General features: G+C 41.3%; 1 protein-coding gene across 1 annotated transcript in view; it reads left to right on the forward strand.

Annotated features, from left to right (window-relative positions):
* Positions 1-18,189, forward strand: part of LOC311038571 (cadherin-18) — a gene marked incomplete at both ends in the record, with an annotated part of 121,736 nt that overhangs the window by 36,503 nt on the left and 67,044 nt on the right. Inside the window, one exon of the mRNA XM_084048144.1 lies at positions 3,355-3,474. Within this exon, the coding sequence (XP_083904270.1) occupies positions 3,355-3,474 (120 nt within the window). The remainder of the gene's footprint in view (positions 1-3,354; positions 3,475-18,189) is intronic.

Raw genomic sequence — 18,189 nt, forward strand, 5'->3', positions numbered from 1 at the left:
ATACATTCTACAAATAGGTATTGTATGTTTTACTGATGAATTGAGTACAATGGAAACAAGTGCTCTGGGGCTTTCTATTTCATCCTTTCAGCATAATGTTTGACTGTACCACCTGTAGTGTTTTTTTTTTACCATATTTTTCTCCACTATTTTTGTCATTATGGCAATTGATTCCTCCCCGCTTTTCTGTGTGTTGTCACTGCTGTTGTATCCTGCTGACTCGCCTGCCAGTGAGGAGCCCCCACCGGGAGGACGTACAGTAGAGCCTTCGTTCTACTCCTCCTGCCAGGTGCCAATTATCACTCTCCCCGCCCGAACACGGGCCAATTGTGTCCGTGTAGACACTCGACTAAGCCGGATGCACTACAATGGATTCGAACCCACAACCTCTGCGGTGGTGGGCAGGCACGTTACCACTGCGCCACCCTAGCGCCTTCCACCACCTGTACTGTTAACAAACTTGTTAATAAAGGATTCGATCAATCAATTAAACCTAGTTAGTGCTCCATCAGGCTGATGCTGCACTCACACATGCTCACACTAGCGACATGCTACAAGTCATTTCGGACGTAAGCAAGTGAAATGAAGCTATACAGTGATGCCCGACTGTTGTTAGACTGTTTGTACCTCACTCACCCAGGTCTACTCTTGTTGTTATGTCTGTTTGTACAAGATTGTACTTGTATTTCTCTTTATTAACATGACGTTCAAATCAATCAATCAATCTCATCCTACCACTCAAACAGAGAGCGTCTCCTTCCCAAACCCCAATGGTTCTAATCAGCCCCCCGCCCACAGGAGTGGCCCAATTCACTCACAACTTGCTACAAAAATCCATCATGAAAAACTATATAATCTCCTACATTCCATTTTCCACCTTCACATCTGTCTCCTTCTCTAATAATCAAAAAGTGCTATATATTTCATCTCGCACTTTACTTCCGGATGGTTCGTTTTGCACCTTCTTTGCCACATCCGTCACGGGACAGAAACAAGCCCTTCCGTGCTCTATGGAAAACAGCCCAAAAGCGCGCCCAAATGAGCCCAAAATCGCTTACACACAAAGCAGACCTGGCACCCCATTTCAACGTCACAGCAACATGCAGCCAATCAGCGTCGACGGCAACGCAGCCTACGCCAATCATGTGTGAGAGATCTACAAGCTATGGGGCAGAGACGCCGTGTGCCATGCACCGTATCTTAGCAACAACGAAAGCGCTCACTCTCATTGGTCGTGTCACGCTAAGAGCAGTTCCCAGACAATGGCATCTCAGAGAGCTTGCTGTAGTGTTTATATATCTATGGCTGTAGCCATCAGAGTCAGTCGCAGCGACGACGGACAGGGCGCTGTGATAGTTGGCATGTAGCTAACGCTAACGTGGTTGTCATGCCTGCAGCGGCTGTGCAATCACTTTGTCAACAATGCACGTTCGTGCGGTAACTGTTATTATTGCTGCTCCGCCCCGTGCAACGCACGTTTAGGCTGCATTGTGGTCATGTAGTAATTTCAGATCACCCCCCCCCCAAATAATCATATTTGAACTGGGGACCCCCCCAATTTTGTTTGACTCCGTTCCACAAGTCAATATTGTGAAAATAGCAGATCTACAAGCTCACAACGCCTCACGTTGAGAGGCGTTGTAAGCTTGTAGATCGGCTATTTTCAACATGTTTGCCTCTTTCTTAAATTATTTGACAATGTGGCCAATGTTTTATAGTATAGTTTGTTGACTACTTTTGTTGCAGTAATGGTCTTTTCCTTTACTTTAGCTTTTTTATTGTCTCCGCCAGGCCGAAAGGGATGGCGCGAGAGTATGTTTTACCCCCTGTCCGTCCGACGGTCTGTGGATAGCTAATCTCCCGCATCGTTGGCTTGATCGCAGCGCAACTGTGCACACACACTCCCTGGATGCCAATTCAGAACCTCTGCCCCATTTCTTTCACATGGCCCTGTTATAGTGCCACCAGGAGGCCGCTTTTTGCAAAACACATTTTCTCACAGTACTGCTACATATTTTCTCCTAACATCACGCAAATCGATACACAGTATCTCTATAGTCATTAAAAACAACACGGTCTTTCAGATTTTTCATTTTCCATCCTGATTGACTAAAAATGGCTTCCAAAGTTTCCAGGACTGCTCCGTTTTGACCAAAATGCCTCAAATTATGAACACAGCATGCACTTTCCGTGCAACTTTGCACCCACATTCCCACTATGCCGAGCAAGAAATTCCACTTGAGATTTTTCTAATCAGCCTCATGGTGGCGCTATAACAGTCCGATTTGTGTTTCTACCTATACCTGCACCAATCTGTGTAAAACTTTGTATGTGCACTCTCTAGAGGTCAAGGAAAAACCTTTCCCCTGCATTTCTCACATCTACCTTTTATAGCTCCACCAGGAGGCCGCCTTATGTACAACATATTTCTTTACATTACTCCTTCCGATTTTATCTACATTTCACGCAAATCGGTACACATGATCTCTATAGTCATGTGATCAAGACGGATCTGTTTAATATTTCATATTCCATCCCGATTGGCTAAGATTCACATCTAAAGTTTGCACAAAATGCCGCAAATCATGAATGCAGCGTCCGATTGTGGTCAACTTTGCACGCACATTCACACTATGTTGAGGAACAAGTGCTACCATTTTAACATTGGCCTGTGGGGGGTCCCCACCGACTCTACCTGGCCCTTAGGTGGGCCCCACCTAGGCAATTCTATGTGGGGCCGAGGTGGGTCTTAACTGCGATGCCCATGCGGGCTATAAGTCGCTTCTACCTGGCCCTTAGGTGGGCCCCAACTAGCCACGTTTATGTGGGACCAAGGCGGGTCCTAACTGGGTTTGCCCATGCAGGCTTTAACTGGGTTCTACCTGGGCCCTAGGTGTACCCTAACCAACCAGAGTGCAGTGCCCATCGCTCCAAATGTTGTGACGTCAGGGCTCTCAATACTGCACATTGGTGGAGGAGGAGGGCCCGCAGGGCGCCCGCACACATCGCTGAACCAATGGTAGCCCACGGATGTTTCCTCTGGAGATTTAAAATCTGCCCCTCTATGCCACATATCATCCGCGCTACAGGGTCTTCACTGACCGAGCCACGGCCCCACTGGCCCTCATGACGCTATGCCACTTATATGCGCTGCCAAGTGGCCGCGGCCGCGGCCGCTACGCAGGGCCGAGCTTCTAGTTAGATCAAATAAGGCTCATGACAGGATTTCCTTTCATTCTCCTCTTTACTGTCCACTATTGTTTAATATGATTCTTGAGTAAAAGAAACCAAACAAACCTAATGCGAGAAGAGCAACGTAAGGTGAAATAATAATTCTGCTGTTCTCATTTGCAGGCACATCCGTGTACCAAGTCACGGCCACTGATGCTGATGATCCCACATATGGAAACAGTGCGAGGATAGTGTACAGCATTCTACAAGGACAGCCATATTTCTCCGTCGATCCCAAAACAGGTGCAGTGCAAATGTGCATGGCTGGCAGTGTTGAGAGCGTGTGAATGTTCTTGTCCTTGCAGCTGTGCTAATTATCATTGCAAAGTCGAATGGAGGGGTTTCATTCCAAAAAGTGCTGCGCACGCATCTTGGAACGAAGATGGTACCTGATGTTTGCCTGCTACTCATTGATCTAAGAATATATCGTAGACGATTATGCCATTTCATTATCAAAAGGCTTTAAATGAGCTTCAAGTAGAATTGCCATTCATGTACCAAATTACCAATGTGTGCAATATTGTGTTCTACTTCAATGCCTTCCATTATCTACAAATGAATGAAATGAAAGGAGACTCAATAACAATTGAATCCTGAACCAGTGTGTGTATGTGATGCTTGGGAGACTGCCATTAGTGTTGCCATGTCCACTTATTATAAGCGACTGTGGGCTTCTTCTTCTGTAAAGTTGCTTGTATATTGGTAGTTGCGGGTTGTGGTTTTTTGGGCTTGTTTCTAAAGAGTAGTTGCGTATTTTGGGCTTGCTGTGTAATGTTGTTTAAAAATGTCAAGGACCCCCAAATGAAAGTGTATTTGTCCACGGACCCCCATCTGAAAACATTTTGTGCCAGGGACTCCCATACCATATTTGTGTTGTTAAAATGTTTCAATTTTATTTTCACAATGTTCCTCTTTTTTTTCTCGATAGTTTTTTTAAATTAGCAGATCTATAAGCTCATTATAAACCTATAACGCGCCGAGCTTGTAGATCGGCTATTTTCAAATAGCCGATGTATATAAATTATATGTTTATTATATATATTATAATCATACAGTATTTATATATTTAAAGTGCTTGTGTGGCCTATTAATAGTTGCTTCTTTTGGACTTATTTTCGTAGACCTGGTTGCTTGTTTCTGTCGCAAAATCTGGCAACACTGACTGCCACTTTGCACTGCATACTCTGGCAATGAAACATCCCCAAGTATGTTACTGCTGCACGTGCGTGCCAAGATCGTAAAAGGCTGCGCAACACAACCACAACGGAATGATGGACTGACCTTATTGCCGTTGCTGTATTGCACACCTCCATCTCCCCTTTTAGAAAGGCCATAACTGGCTCCTCAGGGGTCAGGGGAGACATTTGCGGAGATGCTTTTGCTATTGTTCTCCGCCTTTTAGAGAGGGAGGGGGGAGGGGGGGGGGGGATGTCAACATGCTGTGTTTAAAAAGAAATCCATCTTTTGTCTGAAAGGTCCTTTCTATTAAATGTTAATACTGTAGACCCTGCACTGCACAAAGTGCAAAATATCTACCTTTGATGTGAGCAGTGCTTGCCTGCACTGGTATTGCATGCATGTGTCGCCAATGTGAGAGAGAGAGATGGGGTGAGTGCTAGACAAAGGAAGGAAAAAGGGAGATAAGGAAATAGCATTGTGAGTGCTTTTGTGCTGTGCACACGAGTGTGCATGTGAAAAAAAAGGTTTTGTCGTTTCCAAAATGCACAAACAAATCATTCGTCCTCGCGGTCAACTGGAGCAACGACCCGCATGTAAGTCAGGTCGTTGCTGTCTGGAACAACTCTTGGCCCCACGGTCAGACGATGAAAGCTAATGTAAAAGCATGAAGGATTTGATGAACGAGCGGCACAAACAAATTTGCTGAACATGTCCACCTTTATGCCAACAGCAGAACATGGTTCAAGTTGACAGCGGAATTTCACTGCAGTGTTACTGAGGCAGAAAAGCATAAAAAACCTTTACAAAAATCTACGTTATACATGTACTGTAAGTCGTTGGTTCTCAAAGTGGGGTTCGGGGACCCCCAGGGGTCCTTGAGGGAGTTCCAGGGGGTCCCCAGCTAAATGATGGATAGGAACCAAATGGACCCTTACAAGTCTGTAACTCTGAGAGTGTAAAAATGGAACCAAATGGACCCTAACAGGTCCATTTGTACACTCTCAGAGTTAAATTAACATTGATCTTGTAATATAAATTGGGGTCCCAGAGATGGGGGTCCGTAGCCTAAGGCATGTCAAACTGGGGGTCCTTGAAATTAAAATGGTTGAGAATCACTGCTAGAGCCGTAAAAACTCTTTTCTCTTATGGGGGTCCCTGGCATATCTTTTCAAATGGGGGTCCGCGGGCTAATAAGTGTCAAGTCTCTCTATTTTTTCAAACCTTCAATTAATGCCCTATTTTATACTTTGTCATAAAAGTGTTGCGAAAAATAGCAGACCTAAAAATCTTAACACATCACAATATGACACATTGTGAGCTTTTTGGAAACTTGAAAAAAAATCTTCACCTATAAGGACATGCCCTGGGGTCACCGCCATGCGGGCTTGTGGTGGACATTTTTGTCAAAATTCTATTTTTGCCATGGACATACAAAATGAGTGGACAATAATATTACTAGAAACACATAGAGAGCTAACCCTGAATGACCATAACAGATCTATAACTCTGAGAGTGTTCAAATGGTTCCATTTGAACACTCTCAGAGTTAAGGAGGTCCTTGCAAATAAAACATTTGAGAACCACTAGTACTAGTGGACTCCTAATTGCCATAGAGTCATAGTAAATCATATTTTGAAGAAAACTGAAGACTAATATTCAGTAATTAGGTCTTGTGATCAGAATAAGAACATTATAATGTTATGTAAAACTTTGCTACGGACAAGGACAAGGAAGTCTTTCCGCGGACATATTGATAACCCCTGGACATGCCCAATATAGGGACACCAGGTTGAAAGTTGTTACGTCTGTTTGTGTTATGGATATTAAACCAATGAAAAGTATTAACAAGAGCTTGTGACTAAAAACTACGTTGGATTCATCAGTACCCATTTCCTGAAAAGTAGCGGTTTGGGACATACAAGATTTACACCCGACAGTGTCAGCAACAATATATATAGGTTACGTTTGTATTCTGTAGCAATGCTTAATAGCTATTTCTCCTTTGCTTCTGTATGCAGCACCGCACTCAAAACATGTTGGGTTGTTTTTTTGGAGCTGACTCAGCATCTTGTCTACATTGTAATTCTGTGTGGGGTATGCTGAGGACGTGATAGAGGACGTGGCAGGCCTCTCTCTTTCTCTCTCTCTCTCTCTCCCCACCTATCAGTCCCCCCCCCCCCCACACACACACATTATTCCTTCTACATACATTAATGCAAGTCTGCTGCTGCAGTGTCGCCCCGCTGTTGAACTCTTTACGATCAGGTAAGAAGAGAGAACTGGAGCAACAATTGGAGCCTTTTCTTTAACACATGACCCGCCAAGATATTAAACATTGTTTTTTTATCCCCATGCCAGTGTAATTACCTGATTTCGACAATCTTTGAAACGCTGTGGAAGCCACTTTGTGTAAAAAAAAAAGACCCCGTGGGTAGGCGGAGGGATCCGTGTATCAACTAGGACAATAACATATCAACCACGAGCAGCCATTTTTGGGGCTATGGCCCGTTGAAAACGTGTGGTTTTCATCACAAAAAAAAACGTATATATATATAAAAAATATGCGTTCTTGGCAGGCAATGTGTTAATAGTCTGTGAGTTACATCTTGATGTAACTGACCGAAGACCTTCGATGTAACTGACATCGAAACGTTGTCATTCCTGCCATGCACCCTGCTCTATTAAAGAATAGGCTCCAATTGTTCGAGCCGCTCCAGTGCTTTCTTCCTCCCTGCTATTATGTGTCTTGCTCCTGAGATGCACCGGACCAGCCTGATTTTGGTGCTTGAGGCGCGATGGAACCTCCTTTTAATCCTTACTCGATCAATGTAGGGGAGGAACGCTCATAGCGCTTGGACTCGCTGATGTGGTTCGTTCGCATGCGATCCTGCGGCTTGCGACCGAGGTTGGTTGAAAAAGGGGTTGCGTTGGTGTGCTCATGTGGTGCAGGCCGTGGTGTGTTCTAGGTTTTTCCGGAGGGCTTACGATAATCATTCCCTGCACAACATGCGTGTGGTCAATAGACGAAATGGTTAGCAGTGGTGGTAAAAGTATTCACATTTTTTACTTAAGTAAAAGTATCAATACTGCAATGTACAAGTCCGGAATTCAAAATGTACTTGAGTAAAAGTACACAAGTATTGGTATCAAATGCTTTTAATTAATTAATGCTTAATTAATGCTTAATTAATGCTTAATTAATGCTTACTTAATGTATTAAGTAATTATAAATTAAGCGTTAATTATGGGTACCTTATGAGCAAATGTTACCAATTTTTCTTCCCCAGATCTACAAGCTACAATGCGTCGCGATGCGACACATTGTGAGCTTGTAGATCTGATATTTTCAAATGGCCAAAATATATATAGGGCTGAAGTGATAAGTGTGTTTGGTAATAATAATCCAAATCTACAAAGTACAATGCTGAAAACGCACTGGATGTGTTTGAGAACCTTGGGTCACGTGTGTCTCCCCAGGGCCACACAGCTGAGCAGCAGCCGGGGCAGTGTTCTCTCCGTTTATCACAGCACGTCAATCACAAGAGCTGTTGTTTTAGCCCTGACACACGCACACGCACACACACACACACACACACTCGTGGTGGAAGAAGTACTCACATTCTGTACTTGATCAGTAAAAGTATAAATTCTGCAATGTAGAAATACTCTTACACGCATCAAAAAATACATAAAGTACCAAAAGTAAAAGTATACTCATTACGTAGTACGTACTGTAGAATGTCTCATTTCACAGGTTTTCAAAATGTATAAAAGATATTTGGAACATATAGCTGATCTACAAGCTATGTGAGCTTGTAGATCAGCTATTTTCAAATAGCCGAAGTATAGGGCTGAGGTGGTAATAATAATAATAATCTAAATCTACAGTTACAAAGTAACTAGTGATTAACATTTTCAAATAATTGTAGTTGACTAAAAGTACAATATTTGCCTCTGAGATGTAGTGGAGTAGAAGTACTGAAAATTGGAAATACTCCAATACACGCACGCACGCACACACACACACACACACACACACACACACACACACACACACACACACACACACACACACACACACACACACACACACACACACACACACACACACACACACACACACACACACACACACACACACACACACACACACACACACACACACACACACACACCTTATGTTAGGCTCTTGCTCTGTGAACTGGCTACCAGAAATAGCAAGGTGGCTTCACACGGTCCTGTAAGGTATAAGGAGAAATCATTTAGTGACAGAAGGTAGTGGTGGCATTTGGCCTGGACATATGGTCCTGGAGCCCTGAAGGGACTGGGTCTCATGGCTTGACCTAAATACACCCATACAGAGAGAGAGAGAGAGAGAGAGAGAGAGAGAGAGAGAGAGAGAGAGAGAGAGAGAGAGAGAGAGAGAGAGAGAGAGAGGGGGAATTATGTGTTGATCAAACTCCAGTTATTTATGACTATTAAAGCATTTTTGATTGGTAAATTGACAAAAATATGGTGACATATGTGACCATATTTGTTAGAATCATAAGTAAATGATTGCTTCTTGGTTAATTAGCCAACTAAATGAGGGCTCACCATGTGTTTCTCGTAATATTAAAAGCAGAATTAGATTACTACTACTACTACTACTACTACTACTACTACTACTACTACTACTACTACTACTACTACTACTACTACTACTACTACTACTACTACTACTACTACTACTACTACTACTACTACTACTACTACTACTACTACTACTACTACTACTACTACTACTACTACTACTACTACTACTACTACTACTACTACTACTACTACTACTACTGATAAACCTATACCAACAGCAGGTTTGTTTTCTATTTTTCACGCATTTATGTTTTATTTATAACATGTTGTTTTCCCTTTCTGCACTTGTCCTCCGTGACCACATGCCGTGATTACCAATGAGTTAGCTATTAACCTTTGTGAAGTGAGTAGATTAGCATTCAGTGTCACTCTTAAGTACACTTCAACCGGACATATGGACATTGACACTTTCACCTACTTGAAACAGTAGGTTACACTGCGGGGATTACACCACTGTACAGTTAGCTATTCCAGTGGGCCAGTATTAACCTGTAAGTTTTGAAGTAATCATTTTCCAGTTTGACACTAATACATGTAGATATGATTCAAGCAAGGACTGATGAGAGCAGAATCTCCTTTTCCTTTTGCATTAGCAAACCAAATCAGTAATGCACATATTATATCACCTATTGAATATCACATTTTGCATACTGTACGTCGCCTGTCACATGCAGTAGGTCACATATATGTCACGTATTGCTCTATCGCACATCGTCAGCTTCCTAAAATAATGGCCTACGCCATTTTATGAGGAAGTCAGCACTTTGTGACACTGGCCACCTCTGGTAAAAAAATAATAATAATCATGCTGTTCCCACCCAGTAGTATAATGGCCAATGTCAAGTGTGTGCCATATGCCATTTTATGTTGCCTAAGTCAAAGACAATGTGACTATGGCAAAAAAGAAAAAGGCCTAAATCTGGAGTAAATCACTACTCGAGAAATAATTTGGCCTAAATCAGGTTTACACTTGCCTAAGTCAAAACACAAATTGGCCACAAAGTCATTTAATCCTCTTACCGTATGTTACATATATGACAGACAGCGTTAGTATGTCAATAGTCATATGTTGTTATAAACATTTTGGGTGAAATGATTAAGAAATATCATTATAAATATCAAGAAACTATCATCATAGTTTGTTTTGGTTCAGTTTTTTCAGGGACTGTGACATACTAGCCACTGAGCTGGTTCAGGCCAGTGAGCCACTGAGCTGGTTCATGGTGACACATGTGTCTGTGAACAGCTAATCTCAGGCAGTACCGGATCGAACGGCATGCAACGTAGCATGCACACGCCCAGTAGGCCAGGGAAGAACCTGCACCCACATTTAGAAATCGGTCGCATTGTGGCGGATAAGAAAGCCACTTCACATTTTGGCCTATACTGTACATAGCTGGCCTATACAAACAATTACCTGTTTCCCTATCAATAATATGATTTTACTTTTAGCACGTGTGAATCTGTGTTTTCTTACTATCCCATGGACAAAAAAATCTAACAATAATTTGTGGTTGTGGCAAAGCATACCACCATACCCCCTTGCAGGCCATGTTTAGAAGAAGACGTTTGTCGGAATCATTTGAGCGATCACTCTGAGGACGCCGGAGGAAATTTTGAATTCCATCCTCCCCCCCGGAGGAGGTTGTGTTGTTTGTTCCCTTCAATAGATGCAGATAAATTGACTGTTAGGTACCACATTACCCCGGGGAGCTCCCTGGGACAAGGTAATTCAATTTGGTCTCTTTAGGGGAATGCTGGCTTTGGTCTGTGTCTCGGGCACTGAAACAAACATTCCAGTGTGATTATGTTTGTAGAGGTGTATATATAGCTCAGATCATTTACACTTGCTGGTTCCCACCTGGACTGGCCACTGGTGGATGTTAGCTGGATGATGTGTCCTTACTCTGCCCATGAAACATCAAGAGCAGTGTTCCCCGTAACGTGCGCACGTGCACCCTAGCGCTCCCGACTGTGTTGCACTTGTTTAGAATTCAGCGCGACTTACTAACGATTTACAAAATTGTCATTTAACTGTCAGTGAATTGCTTCTGTAGTCCAATGTAAGTTTATTTGTCAACGGTTGTCAGTTGTTTCCCAAATCAGTGACAATGCCAGTATGTCAATGTGTTGTTATGATGTAGTCTCAGATTGTCGCTTTTGCGCTTTATGTAATAAACAATGCAAAAGGTTGTGTGAACACCACGTGTCAAAATCCTTTTCAAGTAGCACATTTTGTCAACATGTATTCATGTACATGTGTGCACACACTGTATAATACCACTGAAAGGACATGCAAGAAAAACATCATTTTTTGTTTCCATTGTAACTGACCTAGATATAGTATCATTTATTAAGTAATCTGCAATTACTTCTGCAATCTTACTTCTGAAATATCAATTGAGAGCTTGTAGATCTGCAAGTGGGTTCGCAATGTACTTGTGTCATAATAGTATACTATTGTTATTGTAGTTATTTGATTTTGTTTTGTGATACTACCACTTTATGTCCCCTATTACGGATCTATAGCCTTGTGTTATACATTTGGTTGTTATCCACACAAGTGATCCGGAATTTGATTAATGCTTAACCAGTTACTTCCAACCCTATACTCTGTTATAATGTACGTCAAATAGTTTTGACTATTTGACGTACGTAGATCTACAAGCTCATAACGTTGCATTGGGACTCATTGTGAGCTTGTAGATATGCTATTTTCACTGAATGTTCTTTTAATTTGAACGTTACAGTATGTTAAAAAAGGGAAACACAAGTACAATACAGCGCATTCACTGAAATACACTAGCACGTCTTATTTCCATTGTGGTCCTCCATGGTTAAAATGCATAGTTTTCATCGAAAGTATGGTATTTAAGTGTTCTTCAACTTCGGCCTTGCAAGTTTCCTGTTCTATTGTGTACTATTATTCACCTGGTGTCCCTGGTGTCTAGAATGAAAGCTAGCAGTACTTTGAAGTGCTGGCAGGACTGAGGTTCAGAACTCACTGGGGCACACAACAAAAGGTTTATCCTTGGTACCACACGCTAAATCACTATCCAGTCCACACCCACTCAGAAAATTGATGCAGGGTCTCAAGGCTATGGCCACTTTCCTCAAATTCAGGAAAGTTTTAAAGCTGCAATCCGGAATTTATTTTGATAAATATGTTTAATAAAACGGTATTTTAACCAAACTATATGGGCATATGTTAATACAATACAACTAACACAGCTGTGATGGTTGGAGAAGGTCTTCCTACTCTCCCAAAGAGAAATTGATCGTGTGGTTAGGTAGGACCATTACTGGTTAACAAGAGGTATTGCATGAAGCTCAAAGCATAATGTAGGACATAAATCTGGCCCACTGTTCAAACCATGATGAAGACTTGTTTGATAGCTGAATAGAATATGACATAAAACAAATTTGATTAACGTAAAGGAAGGAAAGTGCAAAAGAGAGCCTCCCACTGAGGCCTGTAGAATTGCTCTTCTCCTGGAATATAATAGATCAAGTCTAGGGGGGGAAGTACTGAATTATCATTTGTAATATACTGAGGTGTGATGTGTATAAACAAACCCGTATTTATGGCATTATGTCCGTGAAGTCAGTTTTCATTTCTTCAATATAATCCCCTTAATCTCTCTCTTGGCATCTGGACGTGATCAACAAGTTGTATAGTCTGATATGACATTCATTGTTCACAGCACGATTTCACTGCAGTGTTACAGAGGTAGAACTGTGGGGAGAAACATTACAACAAAATGTATTCTAGGATGCCTAACAACATCAGGAAATGAGGCTGCCAACAAAGACAAGCCTTTCAGCTAACTCAAAGCTTCTACTTTAGTTTGAATGTTGATTCATATCCTTTTTCAAATAAAAATAATAATAATTAAAATGGAAGTATTTGATGAACTGTAGTAGCAATTGTTGTACTTGCTTCACCTGTTGCTGTCTCATGGGAAAGTTTCTGCAAGGACAAATGAGTCATACTACTTATGTCGTGATGAAATAGAGAAACTACTTAAGTAACAATATCAGTGAAATACGCTCACTTTATTACATGCTTTGCAAATTCCAAACCTGCAAGCGTCATGTATCTCAGCAAAATAATATTGTGGTTGATGACATTTATCCCTTTTCATAGCGGGATCCTGTCCTCTCCATCACGACTGAGGATGTGTCACTTGCCCCAAGAGATAGCAAGGGTTTTCCTCTAGAGTGTTATGTCTCCTGAACACACACAGTCTCTCCCGCCCCTTGCACGCACACACACACGCGCACGCGCACACGCACACGCACACACACACACACACACACACACACACACACACACACACACACACACACACACACACACACACACACACACACACACACACACACACAAATTACACGACGACCCCCAATCCCCTCTGCATCTTAAGTAGGCTAATTTCTCTGCTGATCTGGGATTTGGGAGTGTTCGACTTTATTGAAGTAGCTGACACAGATGGAGATGCTCATGGATTAGCCCTGCCTGCGGTCGGATCAACACCACTTTGTCAGTCAATCGGCAGCTATCAACCCTCGCTGTACACTTAATGCAATAACCCGCTGAATTTATTTTATTTCATTTAAAAAAAAGTGTAGTTTTAGTTTAGTTTTTTATTAGTTTTGGTGTTTGTTTTTGTTTTTTTATTGTAATTTGGATTTGTAAGGGGATTAAGATTCAACAAGGTCAGAAAAATTGCAAAAATAGCAGATGTACACGAGGCGTGGCGTGTTGTGAGCTTGTAGATCTGCTATCTTTGCTATGTTTGAAGGTTTTTGGTAAGGACTAAAACTATGGACATTTTCTCTATAATTTGTTGGTTTCAGTTTTTCGTTTTTTTTTTACAAGAATTGTGACACTGCCACATAAATGTGTGAAAGAGTATATTTCCTGTCCATGTATGAATATTCAAAGAAACATAGTATTCAACACATAACAAATATATTGGTTAAAAAGATGGTTGAATATTTAACACCTAAATGTAGTGTACGGAGAGAAAAAAAACGCTTTTTATTTTGATCAACATAGCCATTAATTTTCTGGTAAATCAGCAATGGCAAGATAGAGAATTTGCATAACATTGCATTCAGATTTTTCTTTCTGTCATTTTGTCTGTGTAGGTTAGGTTCATATTCTGTGGTGCTGTTCTATAATTACCACTGCGCCATCTAGTGGGGATGCCGAAAGTTTAAGGACTCTATTGGCTCCAATATCGGAGCCAAACCAGGAAGTAGATGTACTTCTGGGTGCTTCATGTGCTTGTGAGCAACTTTCATTGAAATTATTAGGTGGGGGGTGGGGCAGTCTGCCCTCTAGATATAATATAACTCTATGTGTTTGACTAACAGACTCTTTAAAGCCTACATTGTAATCCAAATCAGAACATTGAAGCAGTAGAATACTGTGTTCGATAAACTTTAATCCCTTAACAAGGGAAGCTTGGTCGAATTTAAGAAGGTATTCTAATGGTGGATTTTATGAACTGAAACAGAACAAAACTAGAAAATGTGCTCCTCGGAGCACAGGTCTCCGCCAGTACTGTTCCTGATTAATCCTGTCTTACCTCACTTCAAAAGATATAAATGATCTTTTGAAGTGACACCTATTTATAGGTCTCTATTTCATCATGCGTCTCGCTAGGCAATCAAAGCACACCCTTTCAACATATTGTCACGTGTCACGTGAAGCTTGACCAATGTTAGCTTGGTGGACACACGGAAGGACGAGAACGAAAACATAGTCTCCTGGCGGAGACAATAATCTCCTGGGGCCTCCTGATATAGAGGTGAAAGGAATATATATTTTTCTTTTCATTCAATGCATTGCTATTTTCTTTTTGGACTTTGAGGATTACCAGATTTTTGGACAGACAGAAGGTCTTTTGTTTTCGTTGGATATTACTGGATTATTTTGGAATATATTTTCATTGGAGTTATTTAAGGAACATTAAAGGAACCTTCATGAACTGGAGAAGGGACAAAAGATCAGGGTTTGATATTTTTCTGTTAATTTGTAGTTTGAACGTCATTGCACTGATTGCTTAGTTGAATTGAATCATTAATTTTTTTAATTAATTTTGGGTCAGACAAAAGCAACAGTTTTGTATTTCCCTTTTGGTCTGCAATGCAGGGTTTAATTACAGTATAAATAATTACTGACGTAGGACCTTAATTTATTTCTTCAATATAACTCAGAAATACAATGTAATGGTTCTGATTGTCCATTTTATTTTAATCAGTTCTAGTTTTTGTTATTTTGTTAGTTTTAGTTAACTATAATAACCCTGGTTGTGACCAGAATAATTTTGTGCGATGCTAAATGACTATTGCCAAGGAATTATCAATAGTGGTGGTGTCTTATTAGCGCCAGTAGTGCCCTTAGTAACATTAGTAGTAGCCTGTCGTGCACATGGTATAACAGTGTCTTTCGGGCTGTATCATTTGAGTTTGCTTAAGTAAAGACCGACAAAGACAGAAATTGTCTCGTTCATAAAACACAATACATTAAACACAGTACAAAACAGATAATGTTATCCAACCCATACAATAATCATAAAAGCAAGCAACAAATGGGTAAAATAAAATCCAAACGTACACCATAGATAAACGACAGCAGCAACGTCAAACGGCCCTCTAGATGAAGTGCATTAAGTGCCTTAGAAACATCCACCTTATTGCACAGTTATTTAACCTGCCAAGTAGCCTCCAGTGCTACATTTGAGTTAAAGGCAACACAAGTATTGTATTGTCCAGGGGAGGGGAATTAACTTTTCTGCATTCACACAGTATTTGGTTTTCTCAGCCGAGTGCACGGTGGAGAGCTATGGGCAGTGGTGTAAAGTAACGAAGTACATTTACTCAAGTAATGTACAATTTTGAGGTATTTTTTACTTTACTGGAGTATTTTCAATTTGCAGTACTTTTACTTCTACTCCACTACATCTCAGAGGCAAATATTGTGCTTTTACTCCACTACAATGATTTGAAAACTTTAGTTACTAGTTAGTTTGGAGATATAAATGATTACATTATAAAACATACATTAACCACTTTAGCCCTATTTTATACATAGGCTATTTGAAAATAGCCGATCTACAAGCTCACAACACGTCGCATCGCGACGCGTTGTGAGCTTGTAGATCGGCAATTTTTTTTGGGTGCTTTAAGTACATGTTGATGCCAATACTTTTGTACTTTTACTCAAGTACATTTAGAATTCTGGACTTTTACTTGTAACAGAGTAATTCTATATTGCAGTATTGGTACTTTTACTTAAGTAAAGAATTTGAGTACTTTTTCCACCACTGGCTATGGGATTAAGTCTCTTGCTCAGGGACACTTCGACTCGTAGATGGGGGATCTGAGGGTCGAACTGGTGACCTTTATGATCACCAGACGGCCTCTCTACCCACTCAGCTATAACTGTCCCATTAAGGAGGTGGACAGCTTGGGCTATTATGGAACCTGTTCTGATCCTAATGCTTTTTAGTCTCTTGTGAGAAGAAATGGCAATAAAGATGTTTTTTAGCCAGGTGAGAAGGATCCTTTAGAATTAGAAGCCCCTTCTTTTGCAGTCTAGGTTCATAGATCCCTGCTTGGGGTGGGAGATCACGTCATCACAGTAGTCCTTTGACACCAGTAGGTCTAACTGGAAATTGGTGCATATTTCTGCCAGGCTGAGTTTGCGTGGAAGTGTGTTTTGCAGAAATGTGCTAAATGGACCAAAAAAAAGGTGGAAATTGGCCATTTCCTTCATCATCGAAGGAATCCAGGGAAAAAATACAAGTGTGGTTGTAGACCTAAGAGTTATATGCCAAAATGTATAGCAGCCTAGCAGCGCCACGCCACCACCAAGAGGTTTATTTGAATATTGTGAGGTGGAGTTTCTTCCTTTGCCTAATGGCAGTGTGCACGAAAAGGTTTGACGCGTGGTATGATTTGGGGTATTTTGTTCAAAACGGACCAATCCTGCAAACTTTGGAAGCCAATGTTAGCCAATCAGAATGGATTATGAAAAATTGGACGGATCTGTCTTGATCACATGACTATAGAGATACTATGAATCGATTTGCGTGATTTTCTGACAAAATCTGAAGGAGTAATATTAAAAAAAATGTTTTGCAAAAATCGGCCTCTTGGTGAAGCTATAACAGGCCTTCGGCCTGGCGGAGACAATTAAACTAATTTGCTTTACTGTCTAGCTACTGAATGACTTTGAATGATAGAGAAACACAGCATTTCAACAGGTATGGCACTTTTTTTTTCTTTTTTCAAAGAGATAAAGATATCTTTCAGGTTGTCTGGGGATATTGGTTCCAGAAGCACAACAACACAGTATTGGCTGTACCAACAACCAAGGGGCCCTGAAGAAGGGGAAGGAATAGCGGTGGTAATCTGCCATAAGCCTTTTTGTTCTCCCAGGCGATTGTCCTCCTTTAAAAGTTTCCAGCCAGACAAAGCATCAGATAGTGTGATGGTATCCACTTTTAATAGACTGGAGAGGGTTGAGGAAAAGGCTAACCGTCTTGCTCCATCAAACGGATACCCTGTTCAGGGATGTGAGCTCCCGCTCAATTATCTTCCAAATTAGCTGGTGAGTTCCACCGAGATGTAGCTCCCACTACCTGCGATATCACCACTCAGGCAGAGTCGGAGCAGGTGTCCAGGAGTGTGAACCAAGTGGCAAAAGGATCAAGATATGTCTCAAGGTTCTCATCTTCAAAAGAAAACACATCATTTACACCTCACCGCTCACTGGGCCAGTGTATAGTACTGTATGGTCAGTGTCTTGTGTTGGACCGAATGCTGCGCAAAGACATGGTCAATGGACAATGGTCAATTTCAACTTGCAAAATTGTGGTGCTGCATCAATTACAATTCCTTCATTCACACTGTGTCTGTACACATCATTTTAAGGGAAACTTCACTTTTGGTGGTGGCAGTTTTTTTGTGGGCACAAAAGTCAAATGGCAGGGCAGCAAGAAGTACATACTGTAGTATAACTATCAGTGAACAATATGGGCAGACTTGCTTACAGTATAATGCAACTATTTGTGCCGTGTTATTAGCCCAAATATGGACATGCCTGACATCAGCGCAAATTGGCACATT

Source organism: Gymnoscopelus microlampas (genome assembly GCF_963454915.1).
Source record: "Gymnoscopelus microlampas genome assembly, chromosome: 22".
Lineage (NCBI taxonomy): Eukaryota > Metazoa > Chordata > Actinopteri > Myctophiformes > Myctophidae > Gymnoscopelus > Gymnoscopelus microlampas.